The 17,324-nt window shown below is 47.6% G+C and overlaps 1 protein-coding gene and 1 long non-coding RNA gene across 15 annotated transcripts in view; both read left to right on the top strand.

Annotated features, from left to right (window-relative positions):
- Positions 1–17,324, top strand: part of MYLK4 (myosin light chain kinase family member 4) — a 70,606-nt gene that overhangs the window by 33,411 nt on the left and 19,871 nt on the right. For 6 of the 13 annotated variants that reach the window (XR_015152640.1, XM_086370486.1, XM_086370485.1 and 3 more), the window contains 4 exons: positions 10,868–10,952; positions 11,303–11,750; positions 12,882–13,180; positions 14,743–14,848. Coding sequence is in view for 11 of the 13 variants with exons in the window: in XM_086370486.1 (XP_086226612.1) it covers positions 10,868–10,952; positions 11,303–11,750; positions 12,882–13,180; positions 14,743–14,848 (938 nt within the window). In the remaining 2 variants the exon portion in view is untranslated. Of the gene's footprint in view, positions 1–7,732; positions 7,818–10,867; positions 10,953–11,302; positions 11,751–12,881; positions 13,181–14,742; positions 14,849–17,324 lie in introns of all 13 variants that reach the window. The other 7 variants (XR_015152641.1, XM_086370491.1, XM_086370493.1 and 4 more) reach the window with 3 other exon arrangements.
- Positions 767–3,616, top strand: LOC147347865 (uncharacterized). Of its 2 annotated transcripts, XR_015152643.1 has the most exons (3): positions 767–976; positions 1,660–1,812; positions 2,018–3,616. It is a non-coding gene; the product is annotated as an uncharacterized LOC147347865 (long non-coding RNA). The 2 variants fall into 2 exon arrangements; XR_015152642.1 differs by lacking the exon at positions 2,018–3,616 and having other exon boundaries at positions 1,660–1,923.

The following is a 17,324-nucleotide window of genomic DNA, read 5'->3' on the forward strand; positions in this document are numbered from 1 at the left end:
ATCTAGTAATCATTGGAATCATGGGATTAAACACAGAGTTCTGAGCTCATTTGTGTAGAGTTTAGTTGAAGGTGTCCGTGAGTCCTCCAAGGAGAAAAAACTGGGGCTCGGTGCTCACAGATGTCAAGCACACGGAGGAGAAGCTGGGAGCTGCGTGATAATGGCCAAGGCAGGAAGACGCGCCAAACAGCTGTCAGCTCCTGATCACATGTGGACCCTGAGGACCGCTGCTGCGATGAGGTCTAAGATGAAGGCACAGCATCGCCTGCGAGGATGGGATTGTCTGCCATCTGATAGGCGCGTGGCTGATGGAGGGAGGCTAAACCGTTAGATATTTTTACTAGTGACCTATCAGAGATGCTCATTTAGAAAGAAACCAGATAGCATTTTCAAGGATGTGAGCTCTGTAGGAAAATTACTGAGGTGTCCTAGCCAGAAGACAAACCCGGTCTTAATAAAGACTTCTGCACTGAGGCAGCCGTGGAGGGAGGAGGCCAGAGCTTTTAATTTGAGTTGGAGTACAAAGTAAGACGCCAAAAGATTAAGTGGAAGGAACATATAGTCCTGGATATAAACAAAACACAGCCCTGTGAGAAGCCCAGCGCTGGCAGAATCCTTGAGCCTATTAGCAGCTAATTAACTCCTGTGCTAGCTCGGGCTAATGAGACCGATGGCCTGGTCACAGCAAATCCGAGAGGGGACAATTCCTTCTGTCTTGTTAGTGGGGGGAATGGAAACGGGACACGTGGCTTTTTTCTTTTTCCAGGGCCGAAATTCACGACGACAAAGGCTACACTGTATGGCAGATCTGTGAAGTTAAACTTTAAGATCAACTCCTTGGTATCCTCTGAAAAAAATGATTTGAAAAACGACTTGAAGAGAAGCTAACAAAATATAATGCTTAAAGGCAAATTTAAAAAAACAATTTTCATCAGAGAACGTGACTCATAAGCACACATTTTTGTTATTTCTAAGCGTAAGTACGTTTATAGATTCAGTCAGCTTTCCCAGCTTCAGCTTCGGAGCTGGTGTTCTTTGGCTAGTACTTGAATTTAGTAAGGAAACTTATTTAGCATTATGAATTATTAAAGCATTGTTTAGAGGCAGTATATTTAGATATAAAGATGAGACTAATTCTATCAAAATTCTTATTTTTTAATTTTGATAATGATGTTAGGTTACCTGGGGGAAAAGGTTATGTATACTTTCAGACATGAATTTGGTTAAATCAGTATAGATGGGAGCAAGGTTTAGTAAAAATATGGATGATTATGAAATGCATATGAATAGTATGCTGTTTCATTAAATATATATACATATATATATATCCATGTTATAGTTTTAGTTATTTAATCACTTGAAAAGAATTCCTACATTCTAGAATTTTTGAGTTAAGGATTTTTTTGCAGCTGGAGTCCCTATTTTATAGAACATGGATTTTCATAGGAGTTGGAATCCTCATCTGGTTAATTTTCTTTAAAATTAAAAAAAAAGCCCCACATTTGACTTCGACATTAATTGTTATTACTTTTAGGAGAGAAAAAAATTTGAGGTGCTACTAAGAGTAGACTCATAAAAAGGACTTAATATTTTTTATAACATTTAAGCGAGAAACTGAGCTTATTTATTTTTAAATAACACTACTTCTGTGTTAAATAGGGAAAATTGTGCCGATATGAGTGGCTTTGTGGAGTGAGCAGAAAACGAGCAGCAGCCAAGTGCTAGCGGGTGAAGCAACGTCCAGGCTCAGACGTGGCCGACGCAGCCACAGCAAGTCACATATTTGTGTAAATGTACCCCAGCAATAATGAGGTCAGCTTGAAAAATATATTGCTTATAACTGAATTAAATCAAAATGAAAAATTTTATAGTGATTGTTAAACGCCAAATTGAACTGATCTCATTAAATGTGAAATTCAAGTATATTTAGACTTTTGCCTAAATTTTAATACATGAAAATAATGAGACATGACCAGAAGAGTTGGAAAAAGTTACTTCTAACTTTTTTTTCTTTTAGCAGTCTCTCATTTCACAGCTTAGATGTATTTTCTGGAGTTGGATGAAGTAGCCTAGCGTGTGAGCCTCCAGCGCGCCGCGCGTCGCAGTGAACAGAGGACGGGCTGCCGGCGTCGGCCTGGAGGTGGAGCAGACGTGAGCGTTCTGCTCGTGACCCGTCACCTAGTGCGGTTATCTTTCGTGTGAGTCAGGTTCACAGAGAAGAAAGAGCTCATTAAACTCGAGGAGGGGCTGCAGTGGCGTGGAGTGAGCGTAGACGAGGTTTATACGAGGTTGTAACTGAAAACAGACTTCAGTTCTGGGCTTGGGATACCCACAGCTGCAGCTTGCGTCCAGGCGGGTGCAGTGCCGCGTGGGCTGCGGCCAGCTGTCGCCTCCTCGTGGGCATTGATTTATCTCCTGCTCTTCCGGGGGCAGTCTGGCCAACAGTCTCCAGGAAGATGGATGAGCAGCTGGGTGCTGTGTTGCTTCCTGTGGAAACCCACGGAGAATTCCAGGTGGGCCCCCACAAGCCCAGGAAAGTAGGCCAGCCCCTCCTCGTTTTCAGACCCTGTCCAGCCCCAATCTACTCCATTTGGATACAAGTGCAGGCACTGACAGAGTTTCCTTAATCCCCACTATTAGGTCTTATTTGAGAAGAAGTTTTCCCTCCAAACAAAAGTAGTCACTTTAAAGTTTACTGGACCTGTGTCCTTCTCACTCTGGCGACCCGATACCAAAAGACAGATTAATGCTTCTGTTTATACCGGTTCATAACATAAAACAATTCTGCAGTTGCCTGTTCTAAGCGTCTAGAGACCTGCTGTGTAGTAACACAGCGGGTAAGGAGAGCTGTGTGCACATTTGGAAACGGTACTGCGGTGGGCGGGTGTTTAGTGAGAGGAGAGGAGAGCACAGTCTGTGACGCATGAGTCCAGTTGGCACTTTAGGGAGGACGGCGTTGTGGGGGAAGTAGCCAGTACTCACAAGAACCATCGCTTTTAGCAGAAATGCTTCCGCTAATTGGGTGCTCTTTGGTAAAGAACCCTCCTGCCAATGCAAGACACGGAGATGAAAGAGACATGGGTTCAATCCCTGGGTGGGGAAGATCCCCTGGAGGAGGGCGTGGCAACCTACTCCAGTACTGTTGCCTAGAGAATCCCGTTACAGAGGAGCCTGGTGGGCGACAGTCCATGGGGTCACAAAGAGTCAGACATGACTGAAGCGACTTAGCACACAAGATTAAAAGCTCCTACAGTTGAGTGGAGCTGAAAAGACTCTCATTTCTCTTCTCTTCAGCTGAGCTGACTGGGCCTACGTGCTCTTCAAGGTCTCTTCAAGTTCTAGATCATTTTATGATTTAGTAAGTTTTCTATTTCTTGTTTTATTTTGAACGTTTAAAACACTGTGTTCCTTCACTGTGACTTGTGTGGCTGGGAACACAAAACAGTGACGTATCCAACCCACCAGATTGGGAAGCAAAGTACTTTCATTATCTCAATTCCTTTAAAATGTCTGATTTAAGCCTGTGGTGTTTCATCTAAGGCAATTTTGTAGGTTTCTCCTTGCTCTGTCTTTGGTCATCGTGGAAAATAAAAAGCATTTTTTCCGTAATGAAAAATGCTACCTTTCCACATGTATTAGTTTTGTTCATGGACGAAGCGATCTTTTTGTGAACAAGAGATTGTTATTCTTATTGGAATCAGTGGATAGCGCTTTCTTTTTAAAAAAAAATAAATGTATTTTTAATTGGAGGATAATTGCTTCACGATATTGTGCTGGTTTCTGCCAGACATCAGGGTGAATCAGCCATAGGCATCCATGTGTCCCCTCCCTCTTGCGCCTCCCCCACCTCCCAGCCCATCCCACCCCTCTAGGTTGTCACGGAGCACAGCACGGGCTCTCCCTCTTACACGTGGTGTGTATGTGTCTCCACGCCGCTCTCTTGATTTGTCCCGGCCTCTCCTTCCCCCACGGTCCATGCATCTGTTCTCTCCCACTGAAGCAAGGTGGACAGGCTCAATGCCAGCACTGCCCGAGACCAGGAATTCACAGAGGAGCTGAAGTGCGCATCTCAGGGGTCAGTCCCAGAGCCCCTGCCCCTGAGCAATGCTAGGGAAGGGGCCTCATCACACTCCATTCCCCTCAGACAGAGGGGAGATGCGAGTCTCCTGATAAAGGTCCCGAGAGATCACCCTCCTCCGTGTGGACAGGGCCCGAGGCAGAGGGGAGAAATCAGCTCTGTGGAAGCAACTCCCTCACCAGCTGAGAAATGGAAAGAGAGTCACGTACAAACAAGCACACACGTTTCTGTGATCTGCCCTCAGGACACCTCCACACGGCATCTGGTTATTAAATCATCATCACGGCAGAAGAGCGATTCCGAGGACGCAGGTGCCTGGAAAGGGCCCCCAGAAGCGGTTTCTCAACCAGCAGACAAAGATTCGGAGAGTGCGTTTAACTCCACAGGCTTCAGTCCAGAGTCAGCGGCCTCGCAGACGCTGAGAGCCGCAGGGGCGTTAGAGCATGCGGGCCGTGTGTAGGCGGGCTCCTTGGTCCCAGGACAGGTGCAGGGAAGGGCTTCAGTGTCCGAAGCAAAGGCACTGACTGGGCACCTGGTGTGGCGTCGAGCTCAGCGATGCACAAAGAAAGCTAATCAGATGTTTCAGAGGAAATCACTGCGGCTTGCTTTTGCCTCCTGGAAAATTAGGTTTCATGACCCTCATGAAGTAAAATGTGACCGTGCCAGCACCCGCCTCTAACCTTGTCTCCTCCCATCATCGCAAGTGCTCATTACGTCTGAAGCACGTAAGGCAAGTTGCACTCAAGGTCTGCGTGGTCTGCATTGCTGACAAGGTCTCGGGGGAGCTGGACACAGACCTACTCTGAGTAGAAGGGACCAGCCAACTAAACCTCTGGGCAGAGTCATCACAGACAAGTGTATATCTACAGCATTCGCATAACATTCCAAGTTCAGAGACTTCTCAGAGACGCCTTTTAAAGCCACTTTGCTTTGTAATATGCTTGCAAAACTTGCTGCCCTGGGGAAGCTGCAGAAAGGCAAACCATGGCAGGTGCAGCATTTTGCTCAGTGATTCTAAGCTCGGATCTCTGAACTTCCCTTAAGCCCAGGGGCTACACAACCCTCCCCCTGGAGAATGCTGGGCTCCCCAGAGAACGCACCCACCCCCGTGAGCCAGCTTCCCAGGGGGCTGGGCTGGACCGCTCGCCGCTTCCTCGGAGCAGGACACAGGAGATGGAGCGATAAAAGCGAACATAAAATAAAAATTAAAGCGCATACGGAGAACACCACGTGAAATGAATCCTTATAAAACTGTCTGCAGTGGAGAAAAATCAAAGGGTTTTATTAGGTGATGAAAAAACCCTGTAAACTTCATGTGGAAACATTCCAAGGTCGGGTCTTGTGTTGTATAAGAGAGTTATACTAAGTAAGACTCATTTTAATCAAATGCACATCAAGGAGCTCAAATCCAATTTGTACCTGAGTTTGAAATTGGTTATTAACACACACACACCCCCCCCACCGGTGCCATTCCTCAGCAACTTTGCAGGTGCTATTCTGGGGACAGAGGCGGCCGCGACTGGGGGTTTCAGATTCACTTTTGTGTGAAGCGTACAAATAACTCCACGCCCTGGGAGGCAGTGTTCCCCACTGCAGCCAGTCTCCTCTCTGCTCACCGGCATTTGCACGGACGAATTCAGTCCCTTGCGATGGCCACATTTTGACCAGGAAGCAAGGCGAGGATTTCAGGGGAGAACAAGGGATGTGGGTGGGAATGTGGGCTTTTCCTTGGCTCCTCCCTCTCCAGATCCCTGCAAGATCATCTTGGAGAGGGGTCTGTGGTCTGCTGGGCAAGCGCCCCTAGACTCGTTCCTCGTGTGTCCCTGGTGGCCGGTGAGGAGGAGGCAGCAGTTTGCTAGATCATCCATCCTGGGGAGGATCGAAGACCCTTGATGGTGGGAGGGAGACGGCAAGGCTGAGGAGCACAGCCTCCCCAGTGTCTCACTGTCGTTCATGCTGCGGTGGGGCTGCCAGGGTGGTGAGCAACCAAAAAGTCCTCCAGAAGCCAGAGGCGTGGGCCCCGAGTGGGCAGAGCCCCGGCTCCCAAACCTGGCAGCTCTTATAGTGCACAGGGCGTGGCTGGGGGTCAAAATGTCAGTCTCCAACCCACTCTTGGAATTTTATGAGGCTCTCGGGAGCACCCAGGCACTGATGGTTTTCAGCCCCCTGCCCAGGTGGTTGAGAAGCAGCAGGTCAGAGCAAAGGAGGATCTGGGCAGGTGAGAGGGTGGAGGGCGACCGGAGGGTGGCTAGGCAGAGCCTCGTTGGCGGCTCCTGGGAAAGGCAGCAGTTAAGGGCAGAGGGCCCAGCGTTTTCTGCTTAGGAAAGACAGGAGAGGTGGTGGAGGGAAGGAAATAAGAAAGTATGAACCTCTTTAAGACGTCTGAGGTGAGTGTGTCTGTCAGCAGTAAGAGGGAAAGTAAAGTCTGTATGATCCACATGCCCGTGTGCCTGGATCTTAGGCCGTCGTTGCTTAGTCGCTCGGTCCTGTCTGACTCTTTGTGACCCCATGGACTGCAGTCCACCAGGCTTCTCTGTCCATGGGATTCTCCAGGCAAGAATACTGGAGTGGGTTTCCATTTCCTCTCCAGGGGATCTTCCAGACCAGGGATCGAACCCACATCTTCTGCATTGCAAGCAGATTCTTTACCACTCTGCCAGCCCAGATCTTTAGGAGAAGAGTCTTAATTTATTCCCGATTAGTTCTAACCAGTTCTTTTAAATCAACAAAGGCAGGCTGGAGAGGAGAGTGGAAGAGAGGGTGTATTTTCAACAGTCAGTGTCTCTAGTCCACAACCTGGTCCCCAAGCTGGAAGGGCAAACCAAGGGTTGGCCTCTCCCAAAACCTTGGGTCTTTACACGCCTGTTCAGGACCTTCTTGTGGCCCACTTGGTCACTCAGCTATAGCAGGGGTTTTGGGGGATGAGACAACATGTGCATGCCCAGTGGCTTCAGTCGTGTCTAACTCTTTGAGATCCCATGGACTGTAGCCCGCCAGGCTCATGGGATTTCCCAGGCAAGAACACTGGAGTGGGTTGTCATTTCCTCCTCCCGGGGATCTTTCCAATCCAGAGACAGAACCAGAATCTCCTGCGGCTCCTAGGTTGGCAGGTGGACTCTTTACCACTTGAGCCACCTGGGAAGCCCAGACAAAGCTTGAAAGTGTGTGAAGTAAGTCAAGTCTGTTCTCCGTGAAGAGTGGGAGCGCATCTGAGCAGGGCAGGCCCCACCCACCTTCTCTCACCGTAGGGGCAGTGACCCGGCGCTGTGCTGCCTGTTTACAAAACTGCTGATTCATCTTGTAATCAAATGAGGGTAAAATGATCCAGGTCTCTGCCCTTGACACAGGCGCCCATTAGGCTTTCCTGAACCAGCACCGTTGATTCTGGCCTCTCTCTTGACACACACCTGGGAGCAGTCATCTTTCCTTGGTGGACACAGCAAGAGGCTTTGGTCTTCCTGGCGGGGTCGTGTTCTCCTGTGACCGCTGACTGTCCCTGATGTTTTCTGCAGCCCAGGGGGTGTCCGCCCAGTAGCTCTGAGGTCCAGGTTGGCACTTCCCTCCCAGGTTTGGTCCTGCCCTGTCCTGCCAGGCCCGGCACGTTGCTCAGCAGGTTGTATCTGCCGGGGACTGTAGGAAGTTTTCTTCCTTAAGGTCCAGAGAGTTTGCATGTGCGCCGAAGATGAAGAGAACCAGATTTCTCTTACAGATGATCTCTACAGTTATCTTGCAGGAGCAGGTGAGGAGACCGAGTTTCAATATTTCTTGTGAAAATTCTTTCCTTTGTCTTGTTTGAGGCTCTGTTTTCCTCTCTCCCCTGTAAGGAGCCTAACCAAAGTTTAACAATTTAACATTACAGCTTTTGTAATTTTGCTTTTGTTTTTCTAAGGCATTGGTTAAAGTTACCCAGAGTGCTCGCTCACCTTGGCCCCTCAATAGCAATAATACACCCTCAGCTCAGCATACAGGCAGTTAGTTTGGTCGTGTCCCATTGGGATGTTAAGAAAACGGTTTTCTGAGGCAGCTATAATCCCCCCACAGAGAGCCGCGGCGATCCCGTAAACCAGCTTAGGGATGCAGACTGTCAGCGGCGCCCGGGGAGCCCGTCTTCAGTGGTGCAGCCTGATGGGGCTTTCCTGCCCGGCCACCAGCAGTCTGGAAAGCACGTTTTCCTTCTTGCGCATGGGTTCAGCAGGCCTGCCGTGCGGTGCCACAGAGTGGAGTGCAGGGAAAGGTCTGTGCCCCGGGCGAGGATGGTGCCCGGGGTCAAAGCTTCACCCTGAAGTTTTTGTTCAAACAGCAAGGAGAACTACAGCTGCTGCCTGTTTGGAGTTCGTCGGGTCCAAGCTCCTCTAGATGTCAGTATGACACAGGGAAACGAGCTATGACAGGCTGTGGCAACGAGGGAAGACCTTCTTACATCATTCAAAGGGGAAGGCGTACCCGATACACAACAGAAGGGAAAAAAAACAGAGCCTCACTTGGAAGCTGGGCTCTCACCTTGCTCAGCGCCAATACTTCTCCTGTTGGTCAAATCAGACCGTGGCACCTAGCGCGTCCTGTGGGCACCCACCACCGACATGGAGACGGCCCTGGAGGCAGCACCTGGGGTCGTGGGCACCCACCACCGACATGGAGACGGCCCTGGAGGCAGCACCCGGGGTCATGGGCACCCACCACCGACATGGAGACGGCCCTGGAGGCAGCACCCGGGGTCATGGGCACCCACCACCGACATGGAGACGGCCCAGGAGGCAGCGCCTGGGGTCGTGGGCACCCACCACCGACATGGAGACGGCCCTGGAGGCAGCACCTGGGGTCGTGGGCACCCACCACCGACATGGAGACCGCCCTGGAGGCAGCACCTGGGGTCAGCACGCCACGTTATCCATTCTGCGTCTTTTGATAGACTGAAACCCACCTACACACACCAGTTTTCTTTCCTGAGTCCCCTGTGCTTTTACCATCACATTCATGCCATCCAGTATAAATCCAGAAGAGCAACACCTGCCCACCAGGGATTTTCACTCCAGAAGAGAAGCATTGAAAGACAAAGCTATCAGACATCTGAATTTGTTAAACTACCTTATCTGACTCAAAATCTGAATGGAATTCTCTTTCTCTCCTTTCTGCCATATTAATTCTGATCTTCTGACTGATGAATATTTATTTCTTTTCTTATTTGTTTCCATCTGATGGCATTTTCTTGTAACCTTTTGTCTTCTCTCCTGTGGTGCTGGCTGTATGGTAGATATCCCATCAATATTAATGATATACCTCGCCTATAATCTTCTATTTCTTTTTTCAGAGTGACAGTACAGCTGCAGTTAAGAGTTAAAATCCTGGTTATGCCATTTCTGAATTATATAACCCTGTGAAATTATCCAACTGTATTATAAAATGGAGTTAGTAGTATATATCTCGAAGTGTTCCCATGAGGAACCAGAAATTACTGATGTAATGTACTCAGAAACGTGCCTGGTGTGTAGTCAGTACTTAGAATATACCAGCCACCATCATCACCATCACCACCGCCGCCATCATCACCTCCACCAACATCAGTCCCTGAGTAAATGCCAGGGACTCAGAGACGAATCTGTCTTTTTGCCCACTGGAGCCCTACATCTAGTGGGAAGTTGATGATAAAGACATTAGGAAAGCGTTGCGTGCTGTTTGGGGTGGGGATGTGCTGGCCGCTGTGCTTGAACGCAAAGGGAAGCTGAAGGCCATGGTCCTGGCTCTCACTAAAAAAGAGAAAGTTCCAGACTACCAGACTCTAATCTCTAATTTTGGTTTTCCGCAGATTTACTAAACATGCCTCTGTGTTTGAAGGTCCTTATCTGAAAAATGAAAGCGCTCTGAACCCATTGCACTGCCTCTTGGCTTGTTTAAAAGCACGCTTATAACTTGTCTTGACATCTGTGACCTGCACTTACATAGTATTTTGTGCTTGTAAGTCACACACAGGCAAATTTTGCTCTTTCCAAAGTGAAAAAAAAAAAAAGACTGATTCTTTGAACACCCATAGAATTTCATTAATTTATAATGCATAACTTCAGAACTTGTGATAATCTGGGTGGACTGGGCTAATGTTTACCTTTTATGTGGTATTTAAAAAGGGTTTGGTAAACTAATTCGGAGAAAGTAGAACTGGGAGAAGAACGCTCATCTCCTTAGAAAGGGGCCGTCTGTTCTAAGTGGCATAGAAGCCTCTTTTATGAATGCTTACTGTAGTCTTCTACTTTCTGATTTGCAAAACCTATTCACATAGAGCCTCTGATTTTTATGTGAACAATATCAAGACAGAATAAGCAGAGGTCAAGGGTGACATACACATTGTCAATATCCTTTAATCTATCCAAGAAGATGGGCCTTCTTCTACAAACAATGCCAGAGTTTTATAAAACTTCTTTTAAAACATTCACTTTCAAATACTCTAGTTGCTACAGGGCTTCATCTATTCAGACTGTTCTGCCCTCTAAATTACTATCTATTTTTGGCATTTTTGTCCGTGTTTGAATTGTGTAATGTAGTGGTTCTCAATCTGGGGTGAATTTGTCTACCAGACATTTAGCAATTTCTGGAGGCATTGTTTTTGGATATTTCACCTGGGGGTTCTGTGGACATCTGGTGGGCAGATGCCAGAGATGCTGCCAAACGTCCTGTAATTCTAGAGACATTCCCCACAATAGAAACTTCTCCAGCCCCAAGCGTCAGGAGTACTGTGGTCAACAGATCCTGCTATGATGTGTAATTCACATTGCTGATTACTCCATCGTGTCCCCACAGGCTAAGGAGCAAGCGTGGTCACTCCCTGGCCTGAAGGACACAGCACCTGCCACCACCACCGATGAAAGGACAGCGGCCCCTGCAGGTAACCTTTCTGTGAGATTAGATATTGATGAATGAAGAGGGCTCCGTCACGCAAGGCCTGTTGTAATTCTTATCCAGAGGAAGTTACACTTTCGTGAAGCCCTGTGTTGGGTCAAGAGCTGCTTGAATACCTTTATCTGATTGGCTTTGGGTCCTCCTAGCTGCAGACCAGAGGATCTCTGGGGGCCCGGCCCTCAGTCCATTGGCCACATGCTCTCCTACTTTGCTTTCCAAAGCGTGTATCTGCCGATAAAGAGAAGCCTGAATAGAGGTGCCATTCTGTGAAGCCAGAATGACACCGGTCACATGCGCCCTTCATTAAAATATTTTGTGTCCTATGGTGGCTTTTAGAGAGATCTTCCCAGAAGAACCTGCCCTCCTCTGAGGAAGAATCGTTTAACAAGCTCGACGAGAAGCAGGCTGAGAAGACCCCTGCATCTCTAGCTCAGAGAAATTCCGCCACATGTCAGACAGAAAGACCCCGCGATAAACCAGGAGATTCTGCCCTCAGAAATTCCACAGAGCCGAGAAAGAGTGAGGACGGAAGAGATATTTCATGCCCAGGGAGACTGAGCCGACAGGATGCTCACAGCTCTGGGGCTGAGCGAGGCTCTGCGGATAGAAATGAATGTCTGGTGTTCAAAGGGGAGGAAAAGAGGCTTCGTGCTAAGGGAGAGCCTGGCGACGGAGGAGCTAAAGAAGCTGGAGGATCCGAGATGCCGCATAGAACAGGGCCGGCCAGGAGTTCACATAAAGAGCAGTGTGTTGATAGAACAAACGGTGGTCAGCCCCATGGAAGGTAGGGTTTACAGCGGTCGCATCCCCAGCCGCCGCTTTCTGTAGATCTAGGAGCCGTTGCAGTTTAAGGCCATACTGAAGGATTACTGAAGGGACTCTTTAAAATGACGGTTTAGAAGCTGCTTCCCCAGTGGTGAATTTCTTGCCATTATTTTTTCTTTTTGCTGTGACATTTTCCAGCAATTTATCACTTTCTATGTCTCCTACCAACTGACAGACAGATATGGTGATTACCAGCAATCACATTTTGTATTTTCTAAACATCAGGTAAAAGTTTCTTATTTTTAGCAATATAGAGCACATTCTTCCTGAGATCAATAACTGAGCAATGATCAGATTGATCAGATGGTACCTTGGCTGCTTCCCAAGCATTATGAGGACTGAGTAGGTTATTTAATGCTTCATCCTCATCTGCGAAGTCTCACATAGAAATTCAGGCAATTACGCAGCCAATTAAAATGAATGAATCTATGTTGTGATCAACCAAGTATCTACTTGAAACAAAGAGCTCCCAGATCCAAACATCTATGGTGTTTTTTAGGGATTGAAGATATAATTCTTATTTCCTTTTTGAATGATGTATTTTGGAAGCTATTTGTAGAGAAGTCTAATTTTTCAAGAGTTAAATGTAAACATTAATGCTTACGAAGGAAGTCCATCACTGAAGACATGGGTTTAGTAGCGTCTGGAGGTGTTGGAAAGTGGACATTAGGTCAATTCTTTCACCAGCAGAGGCTCCTCTCACTGCTGGTGCTATTCAGAGACCATTGCTTTTTTTTTTAATTGCACTTTAATGCGGTCGTTTCCGTCTTCTTTAAGGAATAAAGTGGAAAATGAAGATCAAATTAGTTAGGGAGTCATAAAATGACTGCTGTTGTAAAGGGTCTGTGGACTTGCCATGAGGTCGTTAGGGAGCATCTCTAGGATGTGGGCTATCTCCAGCTGCTTGGGATGATGGGGGTGCACCCAGCTCCATCTCACCCCAAAGCCTGACATCGCCAGCTCCCTGTCTTGAAGCTTACATCCCATCAGCAAAGCATCGTCGCGAGGAAGCTTTCCTGCTCAGAAATGTGACCATCTGAGAGTTTTCTCTTGGGAACGTTGAGAGCTGTGGCTGGATTCTATTTTCCAGGCGTGTCAGCTCCGTAAAAGCCATGCCCCCGTCACGAGCCGTGGGAAAGGCAGCGACAATACCCGTCTTGCAGAAAGCTGCTGCAACACAGGCCTCGGGAGGCGGGAAGAGGAGAGGCAGCGAGAAGAGCTGGGTCCAGGAGGAGATCAAGAAGAGCAAGACAGGCGTGGCGGGTAAAGGAGCCGGGGGCCCTCGGAGCACGCCGCAAGCCAGCCGCGCTGGGGACTCCCTGCAAGGCAGAGCCCCCGCGCCCTCTGGAGCAGAGGCCCCCAGGCAGCAAGCTCTGGAGACCCCCCTGGGTAGGAAACGACTTTGATTCCAGCCCTTTGAAGCATCTTACCTTTTCCAGCAAGCATTTCTGACTAAATTTCACTTAGACTAATGTCCCGCAGGATGCCTTACAACATATCTACAGCATTTGTGTTCGTCACTCCACCACTGTTTTGGGTGGCGGTTAAGAGACAAGTGCCACCATGAGGAATCTTTCCTAGCTGCTTCATTTTGCAGCACATTTATGGTGTGAGAGGAGAATGTCCTCATCAGATCAGATGCCCAGAGATTAATATCAGTATCTGAATCTTAAAAAAATATGAACTCTTGGCAGAGTGCCTAGCACAAGATAAGTGTTTAAGGATTACATTTTGAATAAATCGGCTCACTTCCCTCTGTAGCCTTTGGACACATGTATGAAGCTGCGTGCAGTAGGTGATTAAATAATGAATAAATGGAGAAATGAATAGGTTCATGGCAAGAAAAGTTTTACAGTAACTCTGGAAAAGTGAAAAGCGTACTGGAAGAATATTAGTAAGTAACTATGTATTTTAGGGCCTTGCAAGCTGGCGCAGTGGTTAAGAACCTTCCAGTCAATGCAGGAGACACCAGTTTGACCCCTGGGTCAGGAAGATCCCTGGAGAAGGAAATAGCAACCCACCGCAGTATTGTTGCCTGGGAAACCCTACGGACAGAGGGCCTGGCAGTCTACAACCCACGGGGTCACAAAGAGTTGGGCATGACTTAGCGACTAAACAGCAGTGTATTTTAGAACAGATCCTGCTGTAGACTGGAGGTTAAACGCCTAGGCTGGGAGGTCGAAAGTGGGAGAAATTTGCGAGCTGGAGAACATGCACTTAGGCAATGTTACAGGTGTTTTGTTTCTAGTCAGGAAAAGTTCATCTTTGAGCTTTGTGTTTAGTCGCTCAGTTGTGTCCGACTCTCTGTGACCCCAGGACGGTAGCCCACCAGGCTCCTCTGTCCATGGGGATTCTCCAGCCAAAACACTGGAGTGGGTGGCCTTTCCGTTCTCCAGGTGATCTTCCCAACCCAGGGATCGAACCCAGGTCTCCTGCATTGCAGGTGGACTCTTTACCGACGGAGACACCAAGGCAGCCCCTTTAATCTTTAAATGTGTCTTAAATAAAGGCTAAAATATTTTGGAAAGTCACGTTTAGTAATATCAAACCTTTCAATGATGGAATAAATTTTTCATTTTTTCCCTCTCTACTTTAATTAAAATTGTGGACTTTACCAGTTGTGTGTTTTTTTTTAAATGGGTCAAACAGTGTCAGGGGTTTGAATGTAAATGACTGAGACTTGGAAGCATTACCTGTTTGGACGTTACGTGGAGATCTTTGATTGTTTTGTGGTTTCTGAAAGCCGTCCCGGGGAAGCTGGGGGCTGAGGTCCTGACAAGCTTTCTCACAAGTGTCGGGGTCGCCTTCATGACCCACAAATCACGATATGAAATGAAGGTCTGTGTTCCCTGGATCTTTAGAAACCCAGGGGGCTGCTCGCGTTTTGCTTCTAAACGAGCACGTTGGCACGTGGGCCGCTTCTCACCAGCACTTCTCCTCTCGCCTCCCAGCCGACGCCCCGGCACCGCCCGCGCCGTTCGACCACCGCATCGTGACGGCCAGGCAGGCCGCGGTCAACAGCTTCTACACCGTGAGCAGGACCGAGATCTTGGGAGGGTGAGTGCCGCTCCTCTTCTGCACCCTCTTGACAAGGAGGAAAGAGTGCTTGCAAAGACACAGGTCTTTTTTTAAATTCCTACGTGTTTCATCTTTCTATTTTTACTTTTCTTGGTTTTTGTACTGATTTTTCATATTTTTAAATTTATATTGGAGTATAGTTAATTTATAATGTGTTAGTTTTGGGTGTACAGAAAAGTGGTTCAATTACATCTATATATTTTTTTTTCAGATTCTTCTCCATTACAGGTTATTATAGAATACTGAGTAGAGTTCCATGTGCTATACAATAGGTCCTTGTTGGTTATCTGTTTTATATACAGTAATGTTTATATGTTAATCCTGAACTCCAGATTTAGAACCACGCCACCCACCTTTCCCCTTTGGTAGCTGTGAGTTTCTTTTCCAGGTGTGTGAGTCTGCTTCTGTTTTGTAAATAAATTAATTTGTATCGTATGTTTGGACCTCATATATAAGGGATATCATATGGCCTTTGTCTGTCTCAGTCTGACTTAGTTCACTTAGCACAATAATCTCTAGGTTTGTCTATGTTGCTGCAAATGGCATTATTTCCTTCTTTTTATGACTGAGTAATACATATAAGCTGGAATCAAGATTGCCGGGAGAAATATCAATGAGCTCAGATATGCAGATGACACCACCCTTATGGCAGAAAGTGAAGAGGAACTAAAAAGCCTCTTGATGAAAGTGAGAGACGAGAGTGAAAAAGTTGGCTTAAAACTCAACATTCAGAAAACGAAGATCATGGCATCTGGTCCCATCACTTCATGGGAAATAGATGGGCAAACAGTGGAAAGAGTGTCAGACTTTATTTTGGGGGGACTCCAAAATCACTTCAGATGGTGACTGCAGCCAGGAAATTAAAAGACGCTTGGTCCTTGGAAGAAAAGTTATGACCAACCTAGATAACATATTAAAAAGCAGAGACATTACTTTGCCAACAAAGGTCCATCTAGTCAAGGCTATGGTTTTCCCAGTAGTCATGTATGGATGTGAGAGTGGAATTATAAAGAAAGCTGAATGCCTAAGAATTGATGCTTTTGAACCGTGGTGTTGGAGAAGACTCTTGAGAATCCCTTGGACTGCAAGGAGATCCAACCAGTCCATCCTAAAGGAAATCAATCCTGAATGTTCATTGAAAGGACTGACGTTGAAGCTGAAACTCCAATACTTTGGCCACCTGATGCGAAGAACTGACTCATTGGAAAAGACCCTGATGCTGGGAAAGATTGAAGGAAGGAGGAGAAGGGGACGACAGAGGATGAGATGGTTGGATGGCATCACCGACTCAATGGACATGAGTTTGAGTACACTCCAGGAGTTGGTGATGGACAGGGAGGCCTGGCGTGCTGCAGTCCATGGGGTCGCAGAGAGTCAGACACGACTGAACTGAATCTATATACCACACATTCCTCATCCCCCAGCTATTGGTGGACACTTAGGTGACTTCCACGCCTTGGCTGTTGTGGATAGTGCCGCTATAAACAGAGATGGATCTTAAGAATTTCATAAATGTTTGTCAGTCTCACCCAGAGAACCAGAAACATCATATACAGTTATTTTAAGTGATTTTAACCATTTCTGAAAACTGTCGCTGATGCCGGAAAGGCTGATGAGGTGACTACCCTTCACGTTTCATCTGCTTCACTTCCCATGTTGTCCTGTCCGGAGTGAGAGGAAAGCAATGTGAGTCCCCAGGAGGTTTAGAAGCTTGAACGCTGAGGAGCAAAACGTAGAAATGTGTGAATGCTGTTTATCTCATGGCACAAAGTAAATATTTTTTTTTTAAATTATCGCTGGTTTTCCATTTGCACTGATACCATGTGAGTTACCGCCATTCATTTCGGTCGGTGACGTGCCCTGCAGAAGGACTTGCTGGCAGGACATCCACACAGATGCCCTTCCCGAAGAAGGAGGAGGCGAGTCCACCAGGGAGGAGGGACCTTCCTCTCCCACTTCAGCCACGACCCCCCGAGAGGTCCTGTGACTCCCAGTGTTGATCCCAACAGCAATCTATGTAAAGTAAGAGGCGGAGAGCAGGAAAACTGTACATGTATTCAACACATAGACATTTACTCACAACACAGGGAGAGCACGTGTGGTTCATAGCGAGCGTGTTTCTGCCTGTGGTCAGGGGTGTGGCTGACTCTGCGAAGCCCCTCCTGGGTTTTCCAATCCCGTGGCTCCTTTGCCCTCTGTCACAGGACACATCCGAACTTTCTCCTCCTCAGCCGGCTGATGGCAGAGAGGCCCCCGGCCTGTGAGGACAGTCGAGGGGGACGGGGCTTCCGGAGCAGGCAGCGCTGCCTGGGGCCCCCTACTCTCACGGCAAGCATTAGCTTATCAGGGTCTTGAGGAACGAGGGTAGCAAGCCAGCCACCGTTTCTCTAAAGGAGGAAAGTTTTTTGCAGAAGCGGCTTTGGAGCAACCCCAGGGTTTGTGTGTGTTTCTGGTC

This window comes from Bos grunniens, chromosome 23, assembly GCF_055505025.1.
Source record: "Bos grunniens cultivar Pamir isolate PY7600 chromosome 23, Bosgru_T2T1.0, whole genome shotgun sequence".
In the NCBI taxonomy this organism is placed as follows: Eukaryota; Metazoa; Chordata; class Mammalia; order Artiodactyla; family Bovidae; genus Bos; species Bos grunniens.